This window comes from Schistocerca gregaria, chromosome 7 (assembly GCF_023897955.1).
Source record: "Schistocerca gregaria isolate iqSchGreg1 chromosome 7, iqSchGreg1.2, whole genome shotgun sequence".
Taxonomy (NCBI): Eukaryota; Metazoa; Arthropoda; class Insecta; order Orthoptera; family Acrididae; genus Schistocerca; species Schistocerca gregaria.
In genome coordinates, this window is record NC_064926.1 from 103,922,638 (window position 1) to 103,939,885 (window position 17,248).

The 17,248-nt window shown below is 38.5% G+C and overlaps 1 protein-coding gene across 1 annotated transcript in view; it reads right to left on the bottom strand.

The window, feature by feature from the left end:
• Nucleotides 1-1,745: 1,745 nt before the first annotated feature.
• The window catches only part of LOC126282263 (uncharacterized), a 72,156-nt gene continuing 56,653 nt past the window's right edge, over nucleotides 1,746-17,248 (bottom strand). The window contains exon 4 of the mRNA XM_049981873.1: nucleotides 1,746-5,573. Coding sequence (XP_049837830.1) covers nucleotides 4,960-5,573 — 614 coding nt within the window. The 3' untranslated portion in view covers nucleotides 1,746-4,959. The remainder of the gene's footprint in view (nucleotides 5,574-17,248) is intronic.

Consider the following 17,248-nt stretch of genomic DNA (forward strand, 5'->3'; position numbering starts at 1 on the left):
ATGTCAATTTCAGACCACCATGACCCCCTGCTTTACCATTCTGCATCTCGTTTATAGCTTTTCTTATTTATTCGGGGAGGACTTCATCACCGTCATCTGCATAAGATTTTCCTAGTGGTTCATGGGTTCTTTCATACATTTTTTCTTTCTTCCTTTTCTGTTTTCCTTATATTGTATCATTGGTGAAATAACTCTAGATGTGCAGAATAAGTATGTTGTGTCGTTTTGAAATTGAGTGAAACCATTCACAGAAACCCATTCAATAACACTTTTAAGAACATTATTTACTATTTTGTGTGTGTGTGTGTGTGTGTGTGTGTGTGTGTGTGTGTGTGTGTGTGTGTGTGTTTGGACTGGTTACAATACTAACATTATCTGCAAAAAGAACTAATTTTAAACTTCCTGGCAAATCAAAACTGTGTGCCGGACTGAGACTCGAACTTTGGACCTTTGCCTTTCGTGGGCAGGTGCTCCACCCACCATGCTACCCAAACACAAATCATGACCTGTCCTCACAGCTTTACTTTTGTCAGCACTTCATCTTCTTCTTCTTACCTCTTCATCATGTGCAGATCTAGATGGCATATAAACTGGTAATACTGTGATGGTTGCAGGCTCCGTCTCCATCTTGGCTAAAATAATGCATTCACTGTGCTGTTCATAATAGCTTACTTGCACTCTTATGTTCTTATTCATTATTAAACATACTCCTGAATTACCTCAATTTGATTTTGTATTTATAACTCTGTATGTAGTGCTGCTCCTCTTGGCACCAAACTTCACTAATTCCCTCTTATCTAAATTTAACCCATCCCTTTCCTTTCCTTTTTCAATTTTTCTGACCTACCTGCTCAATTAAGATATCTACCATTCCACACTCCAATCCATGGAACGCCAGTTTTGTTTCTCCTCATGACGACATCCTCGTAAGTAGCAGCTCCTGCCCAGAGATCTGAATGGGGGGCTGTTTTACCTCCGTAATATTTAAGACAATGCTATTGTCATTTAATCAAAAAGAAGATATGCATGCTCTTGGAAAAAATTGCAATTGAAATTTCTCCTGCTTTCAGCCATTCGCAGTACCAGCACAACATTTCCGATGCTGTTACAAGGCTGCTTTGCCTCTACAAGAACCACACATTTGTCTGGTCCCTCAACAGATATCCCTCCATGGTGGTTGTACCTATGGTACAGCTAACTGTGTTACTGAAACAAGTAAACCTCCCCACCAGTGGCAAGGTCCATGGTTCATAGGGGGTGGGGGGGGAGGGGGGGGAGTGTTATGGCTCTATATGGGATGTAAAATATAGATATTTCTTGATATATGTTGGCTAATGCATTCTCTAAGATTCAACACAATAAAAGGGTGCATGAATGGAAATGCCCACAGACAACCCTGCAATACAAATTAAATTGTGGTTAAACAGTAAAAACATCATATAGAACTGATTTAATTCACTTACATTATATGAAACTGACTTGTGCAACTGCTCAAAGTGGCTACACAGATAGTATGTAATCAGCATAAGTCTGTTTCAAGCCTTACATACACACTGCCTGACCAGCAACTGTATCATGCCTGAGTCATTCTAGTTTCATTTTCAGTAATAGAGTTAGCCAAAAACTGACATGAAGTGAAATGTGTGCTTTCCTAGGGCGCCTCATACATTGGAATCTACCTTTCATTGTTACACTGTTTCATGGTGTAACCTTTATATACCATATTATATCAATAATGTACAGTATAAGCTCTGTGCATTTATCCAAATGTCAATTATATATTTACAAGTACACTTACTACAGTGATAAGTGTAGCACACTGACATTATTTGGCATCATGGTGAATTAATGAACACTGTTGCAAACATGCAACATTTAATGTGAGCATCTAACATGGCTTCATTTGAGGTCTCAATTTTGTTGAGATGTTACACAGCAAAGGTCATAAAATCCATTTTAGTGATTATGACACAATTTTATAACTTGTAGAATGTGTCAAGAATTGAAAAGGTATGCTGTATTCAGATCAGCACACACAGCACCTTTATAACACAAAAATCAAGTATGAAATTTCTTCTTATCAAAATATCTTACATATAATTAAACAATAAACATTTTTAGTCCCACTGTTAGAAGCAGAAGGTAATTGATATAAATTTCATGTGACTCACATTTAGATACATCCAGGTGTTAATTCACAGCAAAGCTTGAGAGTCGAATGTACAAACTTTAGAATAGCTCAATACAAGCCATAAAAACTGTGGCATACCAAATGCGTAAAATGGGCCTATAAAATTCTAATGTCTTTAACTGCTGATCGAAGACATGCAGATGTCTGATTTGCAAATATTATTTCACGTAATTGTGCAGAGTTTTTGCGTGAACGTTTAGAGGAGATGAAAAGAAGCACATCTGTTATATGACACAAGTGTCACACGTTTGACACTGGACTTCCCTTAGGCCAACATTCACAGTTGTTTTGACTGCTTCACATGCAGCACATTGACACTGGAATCTGATTTGCAACACAGTAACATTTTATTGCTATTACAGGTTAAGTTGTCATTACCCTGAATGTAATTAAATGTTATGTATTGCGCACATAGGTGGAGAGATTATACTGCTGGTGACAAATCACTGGACACAGTAACAATTGTACAATACTTTGGAGTAACCATTCAGAGTGACCTAAAATGCGACTTCCACATAAAACTGACTGTACAAAAAGCCCATGCCAGGCTGAGATTCAGTGGAAGGATCTTAAGGAAAAGTAAATAATCTCCAAAAGGAGTGATTTTACAAAACATGTGCATCATGTTCTCCTGGTATCACTCTTACAGATTTCTTTTTGTTGGGTGAGACGAAGCATTTGGTGTAAGAGATACAGATAACGACTCCAGAAGGGTTGGTTGCCTGTTTGGCTGAAGCTACAACTTTTATTCGTGAAACATCTGGTGGTTTAGTTCAGACAATCGTTAGGACACAGATGCAGCTTGTGCCATAACACAAATGGATGACGTTTTCAGCAATATCTCTAAAACAATATTCCTCACATTTAAGTCTGAACACTATCTCTGAATATCGCTAGTGTCAAAACCTTCATGGAGGCTTGGTGGGGAAACGGTACATGCTCTGCCAGTAGTAGCTGGATATCAATTCAAACCTTGGTGAATGCAGAAACAGAGGGAGCTGCCAGGAGGGAGAGCCGCCTGAGGAAGAGTAACCCAAATCAACGGTACAGAGCACAAAATGTGACAGACTATAGACATGACAAGGACGAACAATGTTATAACAGTGAGGTGCTACGCAAATCAGTTGCCACAGTAATGACAACAAGATCAAGAGCTGTGGAGAGATCAACCCAAGATGAAACCAAACAAAGTATCCAGATGACACGTAGGCACTTATCCAACAGTTCTACTATAGCAGAGATTGATTCGTAGGCATCAAACTAGAGCATCAGAGGCGCACTTGCCGTGGTGCCCGATATCGACTGCTGAGATCCATCTGCTCCAGTGGGCATTCAACCTCTGCAGCACCCAATACCAGAGTACACATGATGTTTTTGACACATAAGTGTTTTTTATCTCCTCTAAACACTCAACAATTTTGTATACATAGTTTTTTACACTTTGTATGATGGACAAGAAATAATAATGACCAGAGACAGATAAAATTATGAAGTTTTGTGTCCTAAATGAACTGTAACTAATTTAAAAACAAACAAACAAAAACAGAAGGAAATATGTTCAAAACAATATGAATTATCTTCTGAAAACTGGGGAATATGCATGTGAATTAAATGATATCAATTTCATACCTTTGTAGATTACACAAAAACAATATTTTTTTAAAATATTTGCAGCCACTCTTCCTCAGTTGCTACTTCAGTTATGTTTATCAACAAGTTAAGATAAATATTATCAGTCTTTTGCAACAGAATGTTTGTTTCATTCCCCACCACACACATTCTAGATATTCATATTAGATATTAGTTGACCACTATACTATGGCACTTGGAAGGGTGAGGGCACTTCGGTCAGTGTATTGTGAGTTTTTATCATGATATTTCCTGAGGACATGCTGAACCACTTAATAGTATGTGCACAGCTGACCTGAAAGCATTGACACTGTGAAGCATTTTCCATAATCACCAGTGTACTTGTTTACTGTAAGGTCACAGTGTGTTCCAATAGTGGCCAAGGAAGGCCCAGTGCAAATAATTTTGTTGGGTAGTACTCTCAGTGGTTTTCATGTTTACTATTCATAAAAATTTACTGATGATGCCCCATATCAGTAGGTGGAAGCATATCTGACTGGAAAGAAATAAAACAATGGAAACTCCAGGCTACTCACCTTAAAGACGGTATGTTGAATGGCAGACAGGCACAATGAAAAGACATTTACACATTAGCTTTTGGCCAGAACCTTCACAGAACCTTCATCGGAAAAGGAAACAAACACACCACACCACACACACACACACACACACACACACACACACACACACACACACACACAATTGCACCTCAAGCACATGACCGTCATTTCTGGCACCTCAGACCGGCACTCTGCTCCAAACTTCCGCAAATGGTGTGTGTGTGTGTGTGTGTGTCTGACAGTGGCCAAAAGCTTACACATTAGTGTCTTTTCGTTGTACCTGCCTGCAACTCAATGTGGCATCTTTATGATGAGTAGCAATCTATCTTTTCCTTATACTGTTGAAGCAAAATAAACATTCTGATGCAAAAGACAGATAATATTTATTTTTCTTCTCTACACAATAAACATAACACAATGTTTGATAAATCTGAATAGATGATGCACTAAAAAATTACAGTGACTCAAAATTTTACATAAAATTGCTTCACAAATTAACTTATGGGTTGTAAGAAGTCTTTCACATATAATGCCTTTATAAATAATTATTATTAAGTATTATATGGGAAGAATAACACACTAGTAAAATGCAGCAGCAGGGGCATATGCTCCACAAGAGTTCTGACTTAGGCCTACGGATCCCATCATTGCTGTACACGGAGGCTGATTGTGGACGAGGGGGTTTATAACACTGGCCTGGGGTGTGGAATAAGTGTGGAGGTTAAGCTGCATAGTGTGGTGTTGATGGTGCTGATGCAACATTTCACTTGGCTGATTCAGAGGAGGAAGATCTTGCAAATTCACTGGCAAAATATACATGTCAGGTGAAGAACTAGAATTTACTGGTGGCATCTGAAGATGCCCAGAACTTTCAATCACTCCATTATGACCATCAGAGACATTCACTATGTTTTGTCCACCTGTTACGTCACCAACAGAATCTTTGTCTCGACTGATTTTCTTAGGTGTCTTCTGTTTGCGCTCTGATTTGTTTGCTTGCTGGCTCATTTGAGACTTATCACTATCTTTGAAGGAACATAGTTTCTTTTTTAATGAAACAAAGTCATGTAATTTAAATTCCTCATGGAAGACTTTGCTATACAACCAATGTTTTATAATTGGAGGTGGTCGGGTATCTTGTTTGCTATGAGAGTTTAGCCTTTCCTGATCTTCATACTGGGTTCCATCATTCCCTGTACAAAAAAAAAAAAAAAAAACCACAGTTACCAACTCAAATTGTACACAATATGCAACAAGAAGTAACAAAACCATGAAAACATAGTACAGCTGTTGCACCTGGCAACATAGCTATAGCATTTCAATTATAAGCAGTGGTATATAAACTAGTGTAATGAAAGTAAAGCTTTCTCTGTTTACAATGTTTCCTATTACAAGGGTTAGAAGAAGTATGCAGTGACAGACATAGGCAGCTAACTGGGTTCAGAAGGGGAAGAGTGAGTGGACGGCAGAACAATATCTTTTCTTAGGATAGGTCTGTCCTTTTCCTGTTCTCTTGTTTCCTGCTTGCATTTCTTTAAACTTTCTAGGTTTTCTCTGCCAACTAAATCGCCCTATAAAATTAAGCTGTCATTTCTAGACACCTTTCTAGTCTCATTTTTCCAGGGAGAAACATTCTTACTCTCCTATGTTACTGCCAGCAAATCAGTTTCCATGTACTAACGTCAGTGGAACATCGGACTTTTTGAAGTCACTACTTCATATATTAGTTTACTAATGATCTACCCTTTTCCAGACATAGATATTTCAACAACATTTACTCAAATTTATTAACTACAATAGGTGTATAAGTAACTATATCGTCAACAGAAAATGTGGCATTAGTGCTAATAGTGTGACAGACCAGGACACAAACCTGTGACATTTGCCTTTTGCAGACAAGTCCTTTACAGACTGAGCTATCCAAAGAACTACCCATGGCCCCCTGGTTCTGAGTTGAGCATAAGGATTGATCCAGGTGATATATTGTAGTTGAGTATTGATTATTGAAGCAAAACTCGATCATGACCACCAGCAAGACTCTTCCAGCCTAACTTAAACTGATATTACATAAACTCTTCTTCTTCTATTTTTTTAAATACATTTCACAGCTGATGGCTTGATTTCAGAAATTGTATTTTAGGTTTGATGTAAGAAGTCTACATTTCTAATGTTGAAACAAGTTAAATTCGCTACCCCATATTTTGCTAATGACTAAACCCAAAAATTGTCCGGTATCAATGAGAGAATTTATGATACAATACTGAAATTCAATTAAATGATTGTTTTCGAAAGTAATGTTCATTCAACTGGTACTAGACATCACAAGATGATGTTTTACACCTACAATTATAACCCAGATGCTTTGGGTGAATTAATATTAATTTCACAATATTAAATCTTCTGTAACTTTGGGGCATTATTATTACTAATTAATGGAAAATCTCATAAAAGATGTGAAACAATTACTAACAAAGAGAGAGAGGGGCTGGCCAGCACTTACCTCAGCTCAGTAAAGCCGATAGAAACACAAAAAACAACCGAAAATTTAAGTTCCTAGCTTTCGGAATAAATGTTCCTTCATCAGGGAGAAGAGAGGGGAAAGAAAGGGAAGAAGGGAAAGTGGATTTAGTTACTCACAACCCAGGTTATGAGGCAATAGGGAAAGGAAAACAGGTAAGGTAGCAAGGATGGAGGAATGGTTGTCAGAGGAAAGCCAAAGATATTCTACTGTAGGTACGGTGCCAGCTTCAAACCAAAGAGGATGCATACAGAAGTAAAGAGGTGTATAGTATAAAAATGTAGGATGAAAAGATGCACGAATGGCTAAAGAGGAAAGGGAAAGAGGAGAAGACTGATAAGCTGGCACAGTACCTACAGTAGAATATCTTTGGCTTCCCTCTGACAACCATGCCTCCATCCTTGCTACCTTCCCTGTTTTCCTTTCCCTGTTGCTTCATAACCTGGGTTGTGAGTAACTAAATCCACTTTCCCTTCTTCCCTTTCTTTCCCCTCTCTCCTCCCTGATGAAGGAACATTTATTCCGAAAGCTAGGAACTTAAATTTTCTTTTTTTTTTGTGTTTCTATCGGCTGTACTGACCTGAGGTAATACTGGCCAGCCCCTCTATCTCTTTGTTGGGCATTATTATTATTATTATTATTATTATTATTATTGTTTCCAGCCCAAAGACTGGTTTGATGCAACTCTCCATGCTACTCAATTTTGTGCAAGCCTCTTCTTCTCTGAGTAACTACTGCTACTTACATCCTTCTGAAACCGTTTACTGTATTCATCTCTTTGTCTCCCTCTATGACTTTCATACCCCATGCTTCCCTCCAGTACTGAACTGATGACCCCTTGACGCTTCAGAATGTGCCCTACCAACTGATCCCATCTTCTAATCAGGTTGTACCACAAATTTCTCTTCTCTCCAATTCTAATAGCAGCTTCTCATTTGTTATGTGATCTACCCATCCAATCTTCAGCATTCTTCTGTAGCACCACGTTTCAAAAGCTTCTGTTCTCTTCTTGTCTAAACTGTTTATCGTCCATATTTCACTTCCATACGTGGCTACACTCCACACAATTACTTTCATCAAAAAGGACTTCCTGACACGTAAATCTATAGCTGAGGTTAACAAATTGCTCTTCTTAAAAAAAAAATTTCTTACCATTGCCAGTCTACATTTTATATTCTCCCTATTCTGACCATCATCAGTTATTTTGCTTCCCAAATAGCAAAACTCATTTACTACTTTAAGAGTCTCATTTCCTCCTCTGATTCCCTCAGCATCACCTGATTTAATAAAACTAAATTCCATTATCCTCATTTTGCTTTTCTTGAAGTTCATCTTATATCCTCCTTTCAAGATGCTGTCTATTATGTTCAAGTGCTCTTCCATGTCCCTTACTGTTCAGACATAATTACAATGCCACTGACAAACCTCAAAGTTTTTATTTCTTCTCCCTTGAATTTTTTGCTTAGTCCATATTTTTCTTTTGTTTCCTTTAATGCTTGCTCAATATTCTGATTGAGTAAGATCGGGGTTAGGCTACAATCCTGTCTCACTCCCTTCTCAACGACTGCTTCCCTTTCATCCCTCCGACTCTTGTAACTGCCATCTGGTTTCTGTACAAATTGTAAATAGCCTTTTGCTCCCTGTATTTTACCCTACCACCTTTAGAATTTGAAAGAAAGTATTCCAGTCAACACTGTCAATAGCTTTTTCTCAGCATACAGATGCTATAAACGTAGGTTTGCCTTTCCTTAACTAGCTTCCATGAGAAGTCTTACGATCAGTATTGCCACATGTGTTCCTACATTTCTCTGGAATCCAAACTGATCTTCCCTGAGATCGCCTTGTACCAGTTTTACCATTCTTCTGTAAAGGATTCGTGTTAGTATTTTTCAACTATGACTTATTAAACTGACAGTTCTGTAATTTTTACACCTGTCAGCACTTACTTTCTTTGGAATTGGAACTATTATATTCTTCTTGAAGTATGATGGTATTTCGCCTGTCTCTTACACCTTGCTTACCAGATGGAAGAGTTTTGTCATGGCTGGCTCTCCCAATGCTATCAGTAGCTCCAACAGAATGTTGTCTACTCCTGGGACCTTATTTTGATTTAAGCCTTTTAGTGCTTTGTCAAATTCTTCACGCAGCATCATATCTCCCTACTCATCTTCATCTATGCCCTCTTCCATTTACATTATCTTGCCCTCAAGTAGACCAAGTGTACACCATTTATATACTCCTTCCTTCTTTCTGCTTTCCCCTCTTTGCTTAGGACTGGTTTTCATCTGAGCTCTTGATATTCATACAGGTGGTTCTCTTTTCTCCAAAGGTCTCTCTAACTTTCCTGTAACCCCTATTGATATATGCTTCTTCATCCTTACATATGTCCTCTAGACATTCCTGCATAGCCATTTTGCACTTCCTGTCAATCTCAATTTTTAGATGTTTGTATTACCTTTCGCCTGCTTCATTTATTGACTTTTTATATTTTCGTCTTTCATTGATTAAATTCAATATCTCTCGTGTTACCCAAGGATTTCTGCTAGCCCTCTTTTTAAACAATAAATGGTGGTCATAGTCCACATCTGCCCCTGGAAATGTCTTACAATTTGAAACTTAGTTCCAAAATCTCTGTCTTGCCATTATACAGGGTGAAGCGAAATTCATGCACTTGGGCTTCGCAGCACAACTCCTCCCATGCCAGTTATAAAAAAAAAAAGTCTCTCACAAAATTTCGGCCAGTGAGTACATCCGGTAGAAAAAGGACGTTAAAGAGTGGCAATCTGGCAACACTGTAACCAAATGTATGGTAACTACCTCTGTCACCACATATTAGTCATGCTGTACAGTTGGTGCAGTGGATACAGTTTTGAGTTAGCATGCAGGAGGTCAAGAGTTCAAACCTGGATTGGGGCGCATATATTTTTTTGTGACATTTCATACTGTAATATACACTGTTTCTTACATCACATGTATCCTAAATTTACAACATTTTGTAATGCTGAACATAACAAATATGTGTTTAGACAAATATCAGACAGTTGAAACAAATGACCAGTCATAGGACAGAATAACTACAAAATAATATCAATTTCAATATGTTAAAGATGTACAGTACAATGACACTTCTACTTGTCTTTTATACTACACCCACATACATACTCCGCAATCCACCATAAGGTGCGTGGCAGAGGGTATCTTGTACCACAACTAGCAACTTCTCTCCCTGTTCTACTCCCAAACAGAACGAGGGAAAAACGACTGCCTATATGCCTCTGTACGAGTCCTAATCTCTCTTCTCTTATCTTTGTGGTCCTTCCGTGAAATGTAAGTTGAATGTAAGTTGGCAGCAGTAAAATTGTACTGCAGTCAGCCTCAAATGCTGGTTCTCTAAATTTCTTCAGTAGCGATTCACAAAAAGAACGCTTCCTTTCCTCTAGAGACTCCCACCCGAGTTCCTGAAGCATTTCCATAACACTTGCGTGATGATCAAACCTACCAGTAACAAATCTAGCAGCCCACCTCTGAATTGCTTCTGTGTCCTCCATCAATCCGACCTGATAGGGATCCCAAACGCTCGAGCAGTACTCAAGAATAGGTTGTATTAGTGTTTTATAAGTGGTCTCCTTTACAGATGAACCACATCTTCCCAAAATTCTACCAATGAACCGAAGACGACTATCCGCCTTCCCCACAACTGCCATTACATGCTTGTCCCACTTCATATTGCTCTGCAATGTTACGCCCAAATATTTAATCAACGTTACTGTGTCAAGCACTACCCTACTAATGGAGTATTCAAGCATTACAGGGTTCTTTTTGCTATTCATTTACATTTATCAATATTTAGAGTTAGCTGCCATTCTTTACACCAATCACAAATCTTGTCCAAGTCATCTTGTATCCTCCTACAGTCACTCAACAAAGACACCTTTTCGTACTCCACAGCATCATCAGCAAACAGCCGCACATTGCTATCCACCCTATCCAAAAGATCATTTATGTAGACAGAAAACAACAGGCAGACCTGCCACACTTCCCGGGGCACTCCAGATGATACCCTCACCTCCGACGAACATTCACCATCGAGGACAATGTACTGGGTTCTATTACTTAAGAGGTCTTTGAGCCACTCACATACTTGGGAGTCAATCCCATATGCTCGTGCCTTAGTTAGGAGTCTGCATGTAATATGAGCACTCAGATGTCACACATTGGCAATCAGTGACAATAATAATGACCGCATGATCTTCACAACAGCATACATTGTCCTCAGAACAACAGATGCTCAAAGTGACCTCCCTTCATGTCAAAACATTGCACAACCCGCCGGATCATACAGCTCTGGACTCTTCGAGCAAAGCTGCGTCCACAGTAACAAGAGCACCATGAACATGTGCTACCAATTCTTCCATATTCAATGGCAGCATAGAGTACATGTGCTCCTTCTGGTGTCCCCACAGGAAGAAATCCAGGGCATTTAGGTCAGGTAGATGCAGTGGCCATACAACAGGATCTCCACGTCCAAGCCATTTCTCTGGAAATGTTCTGTCCAAATGCTGTTGCACATTAATTCCAGAGTGTGGAGGTGCACCATCATGTTGGAACCCTATCCTTCCCCAAACATATAGTGGAACGTCTTCCAGTGCATCAGGCAGACTGTTTTAGAGGAATGCATGATACCTTTGTACAGTCAACCGGTTAAACAACAAACTAACACCAGTCGCCCAATATTCCAGCCCAGATGTTGATGCAATCCATTTTCGTGGATGACGTGCGGGTTAACCTCACACCAATGGTGGGCATTGTGCATATTGAAGACACCCTCATGAGTGAATGCGTCTTCATCCAACCATAGTACGCTGTTCACGAAGTCATTGTTGGCTTCCTGTTGTTGATGGAACGATTCACAGAATTGCATCTGCTGATAGCGATCTGCAGTACGCAGGTGTTCCGTGAAAGCATAATGATAGGGGTGCACCCCATGCTCGTGCAGCACGTTAACAACCTTGTGTTGTGAGAGACACAGCTGCCTCGCTACGCTATGTGTACTTCACTGAGGTTCTTGGTGTATAACCTCCAGAATAGCTTCCTTAGTAGCTGGAGTATGGCGAGTCCATTGACGACTTCTGTCACATGATGGTGGAAAGAGAGAACCTGACTCCCGAAGATGCAGCTCCAGATGATGAAACACATTTTTATCTGGATGGTGTCGACAAGGATATCTCTCAGCATATTCACAAGCAGCAACACCAGCCCATTTATCAGGTGTATCAAGGACTAGAAGCATATCCACATATTCATCTTTTGTGTATGCCATACATCTGGGACACTGGTTTAGAGGTTTAGAATGAGAAAATTTGTTACGTGTATGCATGTACATTGGAGTCTGTCACGGATGCGTTACTCCATTTGCAAATAGTTCCTGTCTGGTGGACAGCGCATACAATATAAGCACGCCATCAGTCCTGTGCACTGTTTCACCTAATGTCCCTTACCCCTCTGACAGATATTTTTCTGCGTGATTCATTCTGACAAAGCTAATTGTGAAATGTTTGGTTTTGAATTACACTGTTTCCCTAATGGTAACTGATGTGATGTTTCCATAATCCCATCAATAGAAAAATAATAATAATAATAATAATAATAATAATGCATTTAGATACATACTAAACAGCGTGTGGTTACCACACTCAATGTTCAAATTAGTGGGACCATGGTGATAACACATACAAACAGTAACAGAGTTTGGACACAATTCGCAAAACACGTTGCTTGTCCTACTGGTAAAGTAAGACCCTAACAAAATGTAATGGAGCTGAATGAGGCAAGAATAATAGTTGGTGCTAATTTATGGGACCACAGGAGGAGGGTACAAATAATTTACCAGGTAAAAAGCATATGCCTCAACCCAGGACTGAAGCATTGACCTCCTGCAAATAACCCAAAACTCTATTGTACAGCAAGACTAATATGTGCTGACAGAGGTAGTTACCTTACCTGTGGTTACAGTGTTGCCAGTCTGCCACTTTTTGACGTCCTTTTTCTGACGGATGTACTCGCTGGACATAATTTTGGACAGACATTTTTTTACTGCTGGTAAGAGTCGTGCTGCGAAGCCTGAGTGCTCAAATTTTGCTTCACCCAGTAAAATCAGTCTGAAACCTTCCAGTGTCTCCAACCTTCTTTCATGATTCTTAAACCAAGTGTTAGCTATGATTAAATTAATGTCTGTGCAAACTTCTATCAGGTGGCTTCCTCTTTCATTCCTTTCCCCCTATCAATATTCACCAACTACATTTCCTTCTCTTCCTTTCCCTACTATCAAATTCCAGTCCCTCATGACTATTAAATTTTCATCTCCCTTAAATATCTGAATAATTTCTTTTATCTCATCATACTTTTCCTCAATCTCCTCATTTGCAGAGCTAGTAGACCTATAAACTTGTACTACTATAGTGGGTGTGGGTTTCGTATTCGTCTTGGTTACAGAAATGCATTCACTATCCTGTCCATTGTAGCTTATCTGTATTCCTATTTTTTATTGATTATGAAACCTACTCCTGCATTACCCCTATTTGATTTTGTGTTTATAACTCAGTATTCACCTGACCATAAATCCTGCTACCGAACTTCACTAATTCCCATTATATCTAACATTAACCTATCCATTTCCCTCTTTAAATTTTCTAACCAACTTGTCTGATTAAGGGTCTGACATTCCATGCTTCGATTCATAGAACGCCAGTTTTAATTCTCCTGATAAAGACATCCTACTGAGTAGTCCCCACCTGGAGAGTTGCATGCCCTCGGGAGAAATTACAGCTGCAGTTTCCCCTCACTTTTAGCCATTCACAGTACCAGCACAACAAAGCCATTTTGGTTTACGTTACAAGGCCAGGTCAGTCAATTATCCATACTGTTACCCTTGCAACTACTGAAAAGGCTGCTGCCTGCTGCCTCTCTTCAGGAGGTACACGTTTGTCTGGCCTCTCAACAGATACCTCTTCATTGTGATTGCACCTGCATTACGGCTATCTGTATTGCTGAGGCATGCAAGCCTCACCACCAATGGCAAGGTCCATGGTTGGGAGGGGGGTGTATTATGGATCTGGAAAATCTATGACTAGCTCTGGAATTGGCACAGACATTTTAACTTGTTTTAAATTTTGCTAACATCATATTAATTTTATTTCACTAAGATGGGAGAATAAATTGTGGTAGGAACAGGTGACTCTAATATTGTTGCCATCACATTATTGTACAGTGTGATTAATTATATATATAAAAGAGGAACTCTTTTATATAAAAACTAACATAAATTTAAATAGTGCTAGCCATCAGATGGCTTAATTCTATAATGAAGTATGAATTTATACTATGTTTTTGACCTCACATCCGCTGGACTGGTGGAGAGAGACATATTTATATATAGATTTTTAAAAGACAACACCGGTGTCACTGGAAAATGATGTGGGAGGTATGTCACTGTGACTGACAATACCAGTATTTTTGTGAAATCCTGCCAAAATTGATCTAGCAACCATACAATAACATGCAGATCACTGTTGATATTGTGACTGTGTTTACACAACAAATGTAATTATGTGGAGACATGTTTTGACTTATTGCTTGGAACATGGAACACAGTGCCAGTACAAATGAACCCTGTGACTGAATTCCTGGAAGAGACTGCAGCCAATTTAATTAACTTCTCATCAACTGTTGATGAAATCCATAATATGATTTGTGGTATAATAGTATGGGGACTCAGTGTAATTGTTTACTGACCTCAAGTTTAGAAACTGCCACAACCGCAGATTTGAAAGGTTCTGTGACAAGCTATACTGAAACATCCTGGAGTTGCATCAAGGGGCTCAAACCTGAAGGTTCCCTAAATAGATCAGGTGTGTACTACACATAAGATAAACTGCCTATGTGTAGAGTGCAGGCAAGTGAGTTTTACATTAAGACACTCTCCATCCAGTCCATAGAATTACAGCTGTAAGGGATCGAAAAGTGTCAATAAGGGATTGAAAGAAATGCTGTTGCCACCACCCCCACTCCCCCCACCCCAATAGGTACAAGTATTCACAGTGTCAGAGTTTGTAATGCTCCCAAAAAATTGTCGAGGTCACACTATATTAGGAACGGAATGCTGGGTAAAAGCAAAAAAATTGATAACAGTGAGATATTAGGGCAAATTGAAGCATATACAAAAAGGGTAGGCCAATGGTAATTGCTTAAAAAAAAAGAGGTTGGAATTTTGTGTTTAATTTTGCATTTAAAACTGGTAACAATTTACAGAGTGGTTGTGTAGCATAATGGTTAAGACAATAACCTCACATGCATTATGTTGTCAGTTCGAATCTTGTCAACTACACTGAATTTTTTTAAATTTTTAAATCTTTACCGAAATGACTGTGATTATATTTTTAACAATTCATTGGTTTGTTTAATTTTTTCCATTCTTTTGTCACATCACATTAATCATCATATGAAATACATCATTTGCTCTTATTTTTCTTCCTATCAGCCTTTTCCCACCTGGAATCCACATTAATGTGAATTTGATTACTTTTATGTATTAATTTTAATTTAACTGCTTCTAGTTTGTCATCTGATTTTTCATCCTTGTTATTGCACTCATAATTTCTATTTCTCATTTTGCTTGAATTTTGTTTTACTTATATCCCTACTTTCGTTTAAATTATTATCCATATTATTTTGTCCATAGTGCTGATGATTGCCATCCAAAAAGATATACATCTTGTAATGAAAAATACATTCTTGACCCCATTATATGGTCAAATAAATTGGATTATTTCATCTAACAGATTGGGATTTTCAGATGTTTAAACATTATGATAGATAAATAAAAATTATTAGATTCACATGTAAAAGATTTCAGGTGGAAAAAGAATGATAGGGAGATAAAATAAGAGCAATTTGAAGAAATTGAAACGTTGTTTAAAATGATATGACAAAGGAATACAAATTAAAAAGAAAATTGCCTGTAATCCAATTAACTGAACAAAAATAATGGTCAAAGCCATTTCAATAAATTACATGTAAACCAATGAATTGTTAAAAATAATGATCACTGTCATACTGATAAAGATTTAAAAATGAGAAAAACATACCTGATGAGACTTGAACTGACAGACTTTTGCATGTCCAGTCTGCTAGTTGTTATCATTTTTATGGCTATACAGCATAACACAAAATTCGTCCCCCCCCCCCCCCCCTCCCCCTGCTGATTACTCGCAAACAACAGTCCACTGGGGTGCATGATTGCATGGTGTGATTCCTTGGATTTTAACCTACATCACCATATAGATTGTTTCAAGAAGCTGATCCCACTGCTGGGGATATCTCCTTGTCATATCAAGCATGGGCATAAAATTATTACTGGATCCTTCTGCTGACCACCTGACTTACCTCTTTATGTAACGTAAAACTATAGGGAAAAATTAAGTTCAATAGTAATGTTATTGCCTTAATCATACTGTCATCATTGGAGTAAAATTTAACCAGCCAACAGTCAGTTGGGAAAAACACTATTTTGTGAGTAGCGAGTGAGACATTATGAAATACTTTCTCTGAGAACTAACTAGAACTGGTTGCTCGAGGCCCACTCATGATGAAAGTATATTGGATATAATAGCAACGAATAGATGTAGACCTTTCTGAGGATGTCCACATAGAAGTCGGTATCAGTAACCATTAGACAGTTGTAGCAGCAATAATTACCAAAATACCCCAGCAACTAAAACAACTGGAGCATTTATGTTTTCTATGCTATACATTCACTTAGAGAAACTTCTTGAGAAGCAGTGACCATTGAATATTAGGTCTAAAAGAAAGCATAAGGCTATAGGCAGACATATGCAGAACGAAATGCATTTGGCTGTCAATAATGCAATGTGGGAAGCCTCCAGTGAATACCATAGCAGAGTATTATTGAAAGATCTCTCACAAAACTCAAAGAAATTCTTGTCACAGGTAAAGCCTGGCACCAAACTTAAAAGTCCATGTGCTCATGAACGAGTTAGGGACTGAAAATGTTGGGTAGTAAAGCAAAAGCATAAACTCGATGGAATCCTTATCAGATTCTGTACTGAATTTGCAGTTGAGTTAGCACCTCTTTTTAACTAAAACCTACTGCAGATACGTAAAACAAAAAACCATGCCCAGTAGTTGGAAGAAAGTACTAGCACACTTGTCAATGAGAAGGCTCGGAGAAGTGATCATCAAAACTACCTTCCATTATTCTTGACATCCACTTGTTGTAGAATCTTAAAATGTACTTTGAGCTCATACATTACGAGGTGTAGATATTGGGTGAAT